The sequence below is a fragment of the Drosophila virilis genome, unplaced genomic scaffold (assembly GCF_030788295.1).
Source record: "Drosophila virilis strain 15010-1051.87 unplaced genomic scaffold, Dvir_AGI_RSII-ME tig00000038, whole genome shotgun sequence".
Lineage (NCBI taxonomy): Eukaryota > Metazoa > Arthropoda > Insecta > Diptera > Drosophilidae > Drosophila > Drosophila virilis.
In genome coordinates, this window is record NW_027212792.1 from 1 (window position 1) to 13,439 (window position 13,439).

The window sequence follows — 13,439 nt, forward strand, 5'->3', positions numbered from 1 at the left end:
TGGGTTAGTTGAGCACTGTCTAACATTCCTAGTAGACTTCTTGACAAAGCGCCAAAAAGCATGGCAGTGCCAAGAGTCACCGAAAAAATGAAAAGCGGCTAGTTATATCTCAAACTGGTGCATGGGATCACCAGTGAAGTCAAAATATGCGACATATATATATTTATTCATATACATATACATGAAAATATATATACATATGAATTACAAATTGTTAGAGATATTATCTCAATTTGTTGAAAATATGTATAAAAAAAATTTTTTTAAATATTAATTTATTTGTATGTATGTCTCTTCATGAAATTCATTTAATTTTAAAATAATTTATGGATTTCATAGACATGAACGCATACAAACGTGCGGCAAAGGTTTTCCACATAGAACACAATGAATAGGAAACGGAATGGCAAATTACAGCAAATTGGTTTCTGTTTCTGTGTGTGTGTGTGTGTGTGTTTGTGTTTGGAGCAGCAAATAAAATTGTAGCAGGGAAAAAAAAAAAGCGTAGTACGTTGGCGGTTATATTTTCCCTTACCTTTTTACCTAATGCAATCAAGTTAAATGCCATTAAATTTGATGGCTCTGTGCGCAAAGGGGTGCAGAGTACGCAGAATGTATAAAATGTAGCTGAATGGTACAATTGCCCTACGGCTGTTTTTTTTTTCTTTTTTCTCTTTTTTTTTTTTTAATAGCCGGACAATCGTAAAAATGCTGTTAAAATATAAAATTTGCATTAGCATTTTTATGGTTTTATCTGTTGTGCGTAGAAATTAATTTTCGAATATTACGCATGCGGAAATTCAATTGCATGCGAGCAGTGACAACTGCCATACGAACTTCCATGGAATTGTTGCAAAAATAACAATAGCCAATTATATTTGGGAGAAGTTTCTGCCGACATGCCAGTTGAAGGAGTTGAAGCAGCAGTTTTTTGCTGAAGGAACTTTGCAGTTAAGGTAAGCCACATATCGTAAGAGAGGCACAGGAAATTAAAGTAAAAACTGCCAATAGAGTTCCAGGGCAAACATGGCAAACTTTTAATTGCGCAGAACGAAAAAGAGTGGAAGAACAACAGAGACAGAGAGAGAGAGAGAGAGAGAGAGAGAGAGAGAGAGAGAGAGGCGATAAAAGGCTCAGTCAGATTATGTGACAAAGACCGGTCAAAATTTTGGCCAAACAAAACTTAATTGCAATATGCAAAGCACCAGTGCCGCAGTGAATCCCTCCTGGCACCTGGACGGCGGGCTCAGGCTCTGGCTCAGGCTGCGGCTGTGGCCTCCTCGTGCACTTTGGATAAATGACAATGTTTGACAAGGCAAACAATATACGCATTCCCACTCATGACTGCTGGCCATGCGAATGACACTGACACAGTTCGGGCATGAGATGCGGCAAGCCGGATGTGGCGGGCGTGGTGGGGCGTGGCTGATGTCAAGCGACTCATTGCACATGCAACACCCACAATATTGTCCTCTTTACTATTTTGTAGGTTGTAGCAGCTCCTGATCCCTCTCCCCGCCGGTTGCTGTGTGTGTGTGTGTCTGCTTGTTTGCTCCCGCACTGAACCTGATCTCATTTAACGCTGTCGTTGTGTTTGCCCAACTTGCAACAGCAGCCGAGCCAACGTTTTTTGTTATGAAATGCGAAAAGTACGAAAACTCCGAGACGAAGCGTTGCATATTGATTGCCCCAAGCCAGCACCCATCCGCCCCGCTTAACCATGTGGCACACAATTTGCCACCGCTTGAACGTGGCCTAATTTCAGTTGTTCTTGATGTCCTCCTGCACTGATTGTAGTCCTGGCAAGGATCCGCTTATAGCTAGCTGACTTTGACAGGTTGACAAGTTTTTTTTTTCGTTTTGCCATGCAACTTTCAGTCCATATGTATGGCAGAGGGTGAGTATTTGTTAAGTTATGAAGTGATGTCAGAACTTCCTTAGAGCTCATATTTCTCTGCAGTGTACTCAGTGCTCATACAGTAGCTGACAGATCTCCGAGTAAAATATTGCCAGTAAATGTGTTTTAATTATTTATTTTAAAGCAGCTTTTAGTTTACGCTTATCCATATGGATCTAGTTTAGCACAAATGCTACACTGTGCTAGCTGTTTGTTGGTGTTTAATTAGATATACCGAAAGATTTCACGCTGTATTAATTTGATCTTAGTTGGAAAACAGCAACATTATTGCCATAACAACGCAGGCAGCACCAACCCAAGGCGATTCGCGTTCTCCGATCCGCGCCAACTTCCACAATGTAAGCCGTAACCCGGACTTATTCCGATCCAATATCCTGGGACAGAGTGGTCGCACATAAGCGCAGGTGCAGATCAACAATAGGATTACCGAAAGTAAACTTTGAAAGTTGAATAATGCACTCATTCTTGCGAATTAGTATTTATTCTTTTTTGAGAGAACTTGTACTCGGCAGAAGCAGCAAATAGATTAAACTATGGCAAATATGTTCAATGTTAAAAAATATGTTTTTTATGAGAAACAGTTGATAGCCTACTACTCAATTTAATGTCAATTAGCAATACTATGTTATGCCACTCGACAAGCTTTTTAGCTGTGGTAAGGTTCAAACCTTGATTGCATGATGAAATAATAAATATTTATATGTATTTGCTCGCTTCGAAAGAGAAAATTTTGCTTAGCGTACGACGGACAGACACTTGTATTGTATTATTTTGTATTTTTGTTTTTTTAAGGGACTTGAATGCATTTTTTACTTAAATTTAATTCATTCAACATTTCCTGTGAAAGGCAAGAGAAAAAGTAACCAGAATCAGCTCAATAAAAAATCCTCTTTGATGCGTCTCAAAGCGAAAAACTTTTTCAATTAAACATTTTCTTCTTAAAAACACAGACACGCATCGAGCAAATGCCCTTAGCAAAAAAAATAACGTCGAAGTCAGAACCAAATGGTTGAAAAAATCGAACAAAATATTAAAACATAAATTTTTTTCGTTTCTGAATCGAACTTTTGCGGTGAAGTGCACCAGATTTATGCAGCCCCCCAAAAAATGGATTCGTGGATGTCTGCCCAATGGAAAACGCAAAAAAAAATAAATGTGTATTGTTGTTATTTTTTTCATATTCTTGTTTATATTTTTTTGTAATTTTCTTTGCAGCTGAAAAGGCAGCAACTGCAAAATTAAAACGCGAAGCTAAAGAGTCGCCGAGCTGGCTGGCCAATTGTTTATGGCTTATTGTTGCTTGTTCCTGCGGAACTTTCTGTGGTGCTCGGTTGCCAAAGCGGCAAGTGCCAGACGACCCAAGTTGTCGAGTACCAGTCGAATTCGCAAACATTTGAATATTTTATGCAAACTTTATTAGCAATAAAATCAAGTTAGCTGCCAAACACTTGTAATGAGCTGGCAGAAGGGCAATGGACATGCGGAAAGTCTGCATTTCCAATGGGAAATGCCAACGACAACAAACTTTCCCATAAGCAAAATGCAGCAAAATGAACTTTCAAAATCCTCTACAAATAAACATCACATGTTCTCTATCGTGTCTTACGTATATGTATCACAGTATCAATCGCATCCATTCACAGACATTGACTCTGTCAAGTTGGCGCAGTTCTTATTTACGTTAAAGAGTATGGAGATGCCAGTGTCCGTCAGTCAGTCACTTAATCCATCTTTCTTTAACATTAAATAAATAGTAAAATGGGTAGCAATCAAAACTCTTTTGAAAGCAGTAGATATTAGCAAAAGCTAACCAGTCTAATGTTTATCATACTTATATGTAAACTAATCATTGTGCATTGTTGTTGCAATATCATAGATATCAGAAGAAAAAATACAAAATATTTAATATTAATAAAAAATTAATAAAATCTACAATGTAAGGATACTCTTCGGCACTGCCTGCAACAGAAAGTCGGACCTTTGCAAAGTCTTAAGACAATAGGCCTTTACCTGAGAGATTTGTTCGCATACAAATAGACAGATTCCTTCTGTCAATCGACAAACATATATATATATATATATATACTTTATGTGTTCGTAGATATCACTTTAAATGCGCTCTATATTTCATGACAAAATTATAATACCCTCTACAAGGGATTAAAATGGAAAACAAGTTTAAATGTGAATTAGTAAAACTGTCTTAAATGCTTTTAATTATATTTTATAGCAAGCCATACGAACGATATTGTAACATAAAATACTCATAAACTGTTAATAACGATAATAAACTTCAAACTTCAAAAGAGCACGTTGAAAGACAACTACTGATTTAGTATTTAATATTTTGAAGAATATTCCCTGAAGCTATTGTTTGCTCAAATATTATGCTATACTACTGAGGCTAGGTAGTATTATGCGCACACATAAACTTTGAATGTGCCGTGATATGGAAATGAAACATTTTCCGCTTTTCTCACGCACCTCTTCCCTTTGTCGAGCGCATTTCACATCTGACGCCGCTTATTAAAATTTTGCACACAAAGCCAAACGAGCTACCAGCTCAGTAGTAAAGTGAAATTAATAAACAAACAAAATACAAAAAAAAAAAAAACTGAAGGGAAAAAAGATTTTCAAGTATACGCACTGTATGACGCACCCCCCGACGCTGACTCTTATCAGCCATTTGACATTTTCAAATGTTATGCATTTTTTCGCACATTTACTTAACAAACGCGCTGAGCACGAGGACCATAAAATGCAATGAGAAATTGTGCGGCAAGAGAAGAGAGAGGGAAAGCAAGAGAAGGATGAGAACTTTGGGGATGTGCTGTTTCGACTAGGGCTGTCAAGCCGTTGTGTGGCACAAACTATAAAGACGGCAACTTCAGCTACTTGTCACCGCGACGCAACGCCCCAAACGTTGCCACGCCCCAGCCCTATAAAGTTTTCTGCTGCGAATTATTGCCCGTGTTGTGTTCGTGTTTGTGTGTTTATCTTATAACACGTAGCCCCGAAAGCCAGGTCGGTGCCTCATTTGCCTCCAGTTGTTAATTAAGTTGACGTCGCAGGAGGCTACGTGCCAGACGCTGAATTCTATTGGGGCTCAGCGGCCCAATGGCTCCACAACTCCACAGCTGGCTATCGGAAGCTGTCACTTTTATATTAAATTTCTAGGCAACACATTTCGCTTTTATTTTGACATTAATATTAATATTCAATTAGCCAGGCCCACACACAGCCTTGGGCCGTCCAATTAATGTTAATTATGCTAAGTAGAAGAGGCCACTTGGAAGTTTTTCTTATTTTATGCCCAAATTGCTGTCAAATTTTTATTATATTTTTTGTAATATTAAATTTCTTGCCAGTCTCATAAATCGCGACACTTGACCTCACTGTCCCCGAAAGTATAAATTTGATTTGTCTGCTTTTCGTTCGTATTTCTCTTGCTCCATTATATAATTGTTCTACAGTAATACCAATGGCATGTTAATTGCTTTTAAATTGCAAAATTCGTAAGCGTTAAAACTCAAATTAACAAAGCTATTGAACAATTTCTTCGATCTGCTCGCCCGCCAGTTTTGTTTATTATGCTAATTGAGTCTCTATTTCGGGGTGCTTGGTTTTTCGCCAGGCTGGGGCTTTACGGCAATTAACTGTGTATCCGTTGGGGTCGATTTAGCGTGGGAGCTGACTAACTTTTACATATTTCCATAAAAACATCAGATTAGTGATAAGGTAGGGAGAAAATCCTCAAGCATCCCTAAGCTATATCAAAGTACTGTGCATTATTTAAATTATAATGAGTCCAAGATTAATCTGCTTTAATATAAATTCTAGCTTTGAATCATTTTTGAATAAATGGGGTATTATAATGAAGCACGCTCAACACCGAGGTATATATTCTTGATTAGCATCTGTCTTTCAATTGCAATACATATAACGGAACCGGCCTGATCGGTTGAAAAGTAGGTTCTTGTATAAACGACATTTGAAGACAATGAAGACAAAACTTGGCATTTGTTTAGTTCACTCCATTTAAATAAATTTATGTGATGAATGAATGCGCGAGTGAAATTCAGAGCTCTAGTTGTTACCGCACTTCACATATCTGAATGGGTTTCTATTCTGCTTACGCCTCTTAATGGCGTCCTCTTAATGTTGTGAAAAGGTTTTATTAGTTTTATGACAGGGCTGAGTATTCTTGAACAAAGTGAGTGGGTTTTCGACATGGCTTCTCCCTGCCACAAAAGCTGTTGGCCACCGCTCGGCATTCGTTTAACCATCATAAATGATATTGCTTTTAGCCAGCTCAGCGCACATTAGCGCCAGTGCCGCTCGCATGCGCCGCCCATTTATAAGTCATGCCCGAAAACTCTAAACGAGGCAACCTAAGGGGCAACGCCCCGGTGGGGCTGGCGCTGCAGCACCTGCGTCCGGGTGCCACGCATATTTAAACATGCCAAAACTTTTGCGCCTCTCGACCTTTGGACAAACATTCCGGACGAAACATAGCGCAGCTGACCCGTCGGCTGCTGCTGATTTCAAATTGAGTTCCCTTTCGGTTCCGGTCAATGCATAAAACTGGGCCCGGCGGCAATCGCAACGCGCAAAATCACAGGCGGCTAACCATGCAAACTGTTAAATGTTTGCATATCAATCTTTTCTTCCGAGTGCTCTGTCGGGGCTGTTTCTCTTTCTGTTCAGTAGCTGATTCAGATTCTGGTGCTGGCAAACCGGACCAACTGTTTGGGGGCTTTCAGCTTTCAGCCTAAACCAAGTGGGAGCCATACATTTTGCAATGTTCCAGTGGCTGGCGCTGGCGCTGTTGTTGCTTGCTGCTGCTGTTGCTATTGCCAAATAACTTCCATTTCGTTGTGCTCCGCTTTCTGTTCCCCAGAGAAAGCAAACCCCAAACAATGAAAGGCATTGCCAACACATTTTCACCGGGGCTAAGAAACAAAAACCTTTACAAAAAGTTTGCATATGCCAAAAGTCAATTGAAGGTAAGGCCAGCATCAGCACCAGCTCTTGATGCATTTCCCACTGACTGTGTCTTGTATCCTGTATCCAGCATCCTGTGCCCTGAACGCGCTTAGCCTGGTCCTTATGAATAACGTTTGCAATTGAGTTTGACATACATGAGGAATTGTATGGCAAGGTAGATCTCCGGTAAGGTTGGGACGGGGGCCTGCTTGCCAGTTGCCGACTTGATTGATTGATGAAATATTTGGGAAAATGGGGCTGCGAATAGCAGCCAGGTTAAAGGGTAATCCATTACGATAGTTACCACATTACACAACAAGCTCATGTTCAGTTTTCAACTTCGTTTTTTGCTTGTGTGGGCATGTGGATTATTCAAATTTTAAGGATTGGTTAGTTTTTTATGTAGAAACTGACCTAAAGCCAAACGATAAAATATGAAGTTTCGTTAATTTGCTGCTTAAGACGCTTTGCTGAACTCTGTAAAACAGCTCGAAAGGGTTTTTTTGCAGTCTACGATTGCAGTGATAGAAATTATAGGAATTATCTATTGAATAACTAATTGTTTCTTAACCGGGATAATCTATATTCATAATTTAAAAAATAAAGAAATGCCTTTAAAAGTTTTTAGTTCGAACCAGTTCTTCTCCCGTTTCCCAAGTTAGAGGGAAATACTCAGAAATTGTTCGAATATCAATATTTATATAGGAGGATCGGGGTTCGATTCGCAGGCGATAGTTTTGATTGTATATATTTTGGCTTCTATATGTTCAACTCACCTATAATCAGCACTGGCATAGCAGTCGCCGAGGAAACGACACTGTAGTGTATTGCACTGAGTGGTCTTCACCTCGTGCTGCACCTCGTAGGTAATATTGAAGCCATAGACGTCTAGCAGGCGGTCCAGAGCGCGCAGATGTGTACCATCCAGCGTGGCCATGGTGAATCGTATTTCCAGGTACTGGCTGTTGAACTGCATCCATGTGACCTGGGTCACATCCTCCTCGGTTAAGGCGAAGACACGGTGGGCGGGCACCTGAAGTCGTCCGAGTAGTACATATACTCGGTGAATTTGAGGCCGCCCAGCACGTAGAGCTGCGTTAGATAAACCACGATGGACACATTGCCCTGAGCGGTGGCTGGCAACTCGGACGCATCAATTATCCAAACGCATTCGATGGCGTGGTAAAACGATGTGGGAAATTTGGCGTTTGAATGAGGCCATAGCGTGACTTGAGTAGGCCCCCACATCCCGGCGAGGACGAAGAGGAGCTGGAACTATAGCCAAGGCCGGAGCCGGAGCCGGAGCCAGTGCCGCCTGCTGCCTGCTCCCCAATGGCAAATGCATTCAGTGCAAAGTTATGCTTGGCCGCCGGGAAAGGTGGCGGAGGTGGCAGAGGCACCGCGGGCAGCGAAAACTTCTGATCCGGGTTGTTTTGACGTTTGTGGCGCACATGTTGCAGCTGCTGTTGTTGTTGCTGTTGTTGTTGTTGATTTGTTAGCAATGTTGCCGCTGGAAGCAGCATAAACAGCAGCAATGTCGTTGATAACCTGACGGTTGTCAGCAGCGACATTGACTTGGCTTTTATTATCTATTCGCTTATTCTGTTACTCTATTTCAACTGGATCTCCTTCAGCTGGGCGTCTCCTGTTGCTGTCGTCTTATCATTTGCCCAACGATATGCATGAAACACGGTCAGTTGTCGCAGTTGTTGCTCCAACCCAGCCACTCATTGCCTGCTGGCCCACTGCAAGTGAGAAAAAGAGAGAAGTGTGTGAAATTTTTAGCAGAAACCATTTTGACAGCTGTCGTTTGCATTTGAATAACTGCCGCCGTCGCTTTATCCAATCCCACGCGTTCCGACTGACCCCTGCACGCCCACATGTCGGCTTGCACGAGAACTAGAAAATCGTAAAACTGTCAGCGTGAAAAAGCAATTTCGAAATCCACTAAAAACGGAGCGCAACGCCACGCATCAATCATGGCCGCCGTGAAGCGGGCCTGCTCATAAAACAAAGGCCCCAAATACTCGGCACTCGAGCGCTTTTCTTTGTCAACTTTCAAATTGTTTTCCCATATTTTGTTGGCACTTGTTTTCATTTCGGTAGCCGCTCCGATGCTCAAGGCTCACTCGTCGCACATTTGTTGACGCTCCTGCATCTGTCTGCGGGGCATTCCCAGCGCCAAATTGCGAAAGCTCTTCAACTGGTTGACTTTGGTAGTTTTCGTGGGTATTAGTGGCAGATTTGCCTTTGAAAAACGCAAGCTCCCACTGCATGAGCGAAGGCCCAAAAGCCAAAATCATATGCATAGATATGGGAGAATTGCGTTGGAATATGTATTGAGAGAACTCTCAAGTTTTAACACTCAAATTTAATTCAAAACTTAAAGAATATCAGACTCAGAACAAGCTTACCAATAAGCAATTCATTGACAATATTCAAAATGATTAATTAAAGCAATTTTAAAGTTGGCTTCAAATAACCAATTGCTCGGTTGTCAAAAAATAATCTCGTTTATACTATCTAATAGCTTATATTATTTATTTTTATTAGGTAATGACTATAATGAATCAAACTATTAAGGTAAACGAAATGTTAATTGCCAACAACATTGCAAAGATTTCACAGTCATTAAACACACACACACACACACACACACACACACACACATGTATGCTCTACAAAAAGACCATCTAAAAGACATTAAACACATCAAATGTAATTAGCATAATAATTAAAAGCAATGCTAGCTGGCATCAGCAAGCAGGACTAATCACATTCAAAATAGATTTGCTGATGTTATGAATAACTGCATTATAGCCTATTTACAGCAAATAGTAAACAAATACATATACTAGCTACAACAACAAAATGCACACAAATTGGTAAAGCCAAAACAAATTATAAATTACCAAAATGCCAGCCGCAAATACCATGTGGCTCAAATGTCATACAAAAGCAATGTGAGCGTTTGATCCATAAATTATTGACAGTCTCGAGCCATGCCGTTTGCCACGCAAACACTGAGAGTTGGGCGATAAATGGGATTGTGGGCGGCTCTGAACATACATTCGAACATGTTTGCTTACACACACAAACACAATGCGTCGCTCGCTGCAGGACTATTTTTTCGGCTTTGCATCAATTCTTGACACATATCTTTGAATCAATATTAATTTCTGTTCGTCTTTTTTTTTCACTTCAAGTATTTGTTTATTATTTTAAGACCAGAACTTAAGCTGTTTTTGCAAAGCTGTTTAATTTAATTCCAGTTTTTGTAAATTAGTTAATGGAGGAGATAACTACTTCTTAATATATTGTAGTAGCATAAATGCATGCAAAGTCATTTGGTCAGCAGTTCCACTTTATTGCAACATTGCTCAATTATATTCCTAAATTTCTCTTTTACTTAAATTCTTTTAAGAAGAGCCCGACAAATCCGATTACTTCCTGTCTCGCCCACTTATGCACAAACACCTTTCACATTTCCTTTAGTCTGTAAGCATAAAATGAACGCGGACTCAGGTGCGATCGAACATCAGAACAAAAAACCCGCAACAAAACTATTTTGTGTTTAAATTTGCATGTGAGATTTGTCTTCTACAATATAATAAACCCTTAAAAGAGAGTTTCAAAAGAAAAACAACTATGCCGTTAGGTTGATCAACAACAATATTTTCGTAGATGCAATTTTCATTAACGCTGCCTTTTGGATTGAAAAGGAACAACAAAACGGAATTCTGTTAAATTCAACCTCAGTTGGCAAAAACCAACAAAGTGAAGTCATGAACATGCCTGACCAATCATTGCCCGTATCTGAGCGTCTTACTGTCAAGCGAGAGGTCACCGGCTCAACTTTAGTTGGTATTTGTTCGCTTATTTCAACTACATATTTTAGATATACAATTATTTAAAAGTCCTCAATTAGCCACAACTCTAAATGTGCGAAAGGGTTATTCGTGGTGAATATTTAAATGACATTCCATGTAATCGCATACAAATAAAGTTAGTATCTGATTGCCTGTTGCAAACGTAAAATATTTGTTTTGCGGAGAGGTAAAAAAACATAAGCTGTATAATGCGCATGATATGGACATAGTTCTTTATTTTGCTTTTCTGTCTGTCAAACTGTCCGTCGTTCCGTCTGTTTTATAGAAACGTAGAAACGCAATTTCCTTCGGATTGTTATATATATATAATTAAGTTTTACACGTTAGGTTACTATAAAAAAATATATTTCAATTTATTATTTTCACTTAACGGCTACTTTTGTTGAGTACATTCAGATTTGCTTCCCGAATATGAACTGATTTATCTAACTGTTGCGGTCGCTTAGCAAAACTTCGCTTTGAGAGAGTTTGAGTCAAAATTGAGTGAAGTTTGAGCTGCGTCAGCAATTATGCGTGGGATAGTACTCTGATGGGAACATTGACAGTGGCGTGATATTTAGGGTGAATTGTTTATGTCTACCAAAGGGGGACAGTTTGATCTTGACCAATGTCGATGTTATCACCAGGCTCTTTGTTTACAATATTAGAAATGTTTATAATTGTGCTTATGCTTATGCGCCAAGTTATGTTAAAGGGTGGGTGCGACTATGGATATGTCCACTCCCCCAACCATTAGAAAAGTGCCTGTCCTCAGGTGTTTAAGTTTGGATATAGTGTAACATTTTCTTCTTTTACAATTGGTATATCTCCTATTATTGTAGGTGTTTCTTCTACTTTGGGTTTTTTATATTTTATAATTAATTTCTTAGGTATGCTTTTGAACTTATATGTCAAATACAGTGTTAAACTTATTAATATGATTACAAATATGGTTATTGTAATTATCTGGAATACATTGTTAAATTTTGTATGTGCATTTATAATTTGTTTCGTTTTTTGTTGAGATTATTTATTAGTTTTTCTTTATTAGCTTGAGTGTCATACTCTGGTGTACCTGCATATATGAATATGTCCGCTGGTGTTCTGTTAGTCGTTTTGTGCTTTGTTTTATGATTGTACGTGTAGAGTATAGTTTCAAATTTTGTAAGTTTATTTTCGACGTCTGAGTCGCTGTTAATGATTCTTAGTTTTTCGTTAACTGTCTTATGAAATCGTTCTACGTCGGATATACCATTTTTACTAGTGGTTATATTAATATTTACTGCTTCTGATTTTAGCCATAATTGTAAAGCTGTGCACATAAAAGCTGAGTCTTTGTCTGCCTTTATTTCGATGGGTTTACCCATTTGGTTGAACACTTGTAATATAGCTCGTTTGGTTTCTAGCCAGTCTCTACTTTTTATTTCTATTAATGATGCAAATTTTGAATAGATATCAATGCAAGATAAAAATTGTTTATCTCCTACTATGTAAAAATCCATTACATATTTTTCTCGGATATTAGCGATTTCCGGAGTTATTTCGAAAGTTAATTTTGTATCTCTGTGTTCTGTTTTTGCGATGTTGCAAATCTCACATTCATTTATTAGATTTTGAATTAAATTTTGATAATCTGGGAAATAGTGGGTTTCTTTGAACCAATTGATAGTTTTTTCAATTCCTGGATGTAATAATTCTTTGTGCTTTTTTAATATTAATTCTTTGAATTCTGCATATGTTTGAAGGTCTATTAATTTTGTACTAGTTTTCATTGCCTTTGTTGAATTATTCGGACTTATTATTTCTAAGTAGGCTTCTTGAAAAATTGGAAAATCTGCTTCGTTGTGGAAGTATAGCACACTTTTCTTTGTGCATAAGTATTCTTTTATTAATTCTTTGGCATGCGTATTAGTCATGTCTTTGTACGTAATTTTTATGTTGGTTTTGTGAAAGTAATTCGTAACTTTTGTTTCGTTCTCGGTTCCTTTTTCAAATTCTATTTGTCGATTATAATAATTAAGTGGTCTTTCTGTGATTTGTAAATGGTTACTGTTGTCTTCTTGAGCACTATGTATTGTTGCTCTTGTGCTAATTGTATCTTCGCCTAAGAAGTTTTCGTTTAATTGAATTCTGGACAGAGCATCTGCCACATAATTTTCTTTTCCTGGGACGTATTTAATTTGGAAATCAAACTCATTTAGCTTGATCTTCCACCTTTGTAATTTCATGTTAGGTTCTTTCATATTATTTAACCAGACGAGTGGTCTGTGATCACTAAGGATTTGAAATTGTCGACCAAAGAGATAGGACCTAAAGTATTTAGTGGCCCAAACGATTGCTAATAATTCTTTTTCAATCGTTGAATAATTTAACTCATGCTCGTTGAGAGTTCTACTTGCATAGCATATAGGCTTATGCTCTTGCGAAAGGACGGCCCCTATTGCCATATTACTCGCGTCTGTAGTTAATGAAAATGGTTTTTCGAAGTTAGGGTATATTAAAATTGGGTCGGATGTTATGAGTACTTTTAGCTTTTCAAACGCTAGTTCGTAGTCTCTGTCTTTTATATTGATTTTTGCTCCCTTTTTTAATTTAAGTGTTAATGGTTTTACTATATTAGCGAAATTTGGTATAAATTTCCTATAGAAACCACATAATCCTAGAAA

At 38.6% G+C, this 13,439-nt stretch overlaps 2 protein-coding genes across 2 annotated transcripts in view; both read right to left on the reverse strand.

Moving 5' to 3' along the window:
* Positions 1 to 2,017: 2,017 nt before the first annotated feature.
* On the reverse strand, positions 2,018 to 2,381 carry LOC116651580 (protein kish-like). The gene has a single exon (XM_032438232.1). The coding sequence runs from the start codon at positions 2,379 to 2,381 to the stop codon at positions 2,163 to 2,165; it is 219 nt and encodes a 72-aa protein (XP_032294123.1). The 3' UTR covers positions 2,018 to 2,162.
* Positions 2,382 to 8,061: 5,680 nt separating this feature from the next.
* Positions 8,062 to 13,439, reverse strand: part of LOC116651589 (uncharacterized) — a 38,041-nt gene continuing 32,663 nt past the window's right edge. Inside the window, exon 3 of the mRNA XM_032438307.2 lies at positions 8,062 to 8,649. Coding sequence (XP_032294198.1) covers positions 8,062 to 8,475 — 414 coding nt within the window. The 5' untranslated portion in view covers positions 8,476 to 8,649. The remainder of the gene's footprint in view (positions 8,650 to 13,439) is intronic.

Bases quoted from the DNA above. Each gene is read 5' to 3' on its own strand.
- LOC116651580 (XM_032438232.1), bottom strand. From the start codon at position 2,381: ATGAGTGCATTATTCAACTTTCAAAGTTTACTTTCGGTAATCCTATTG.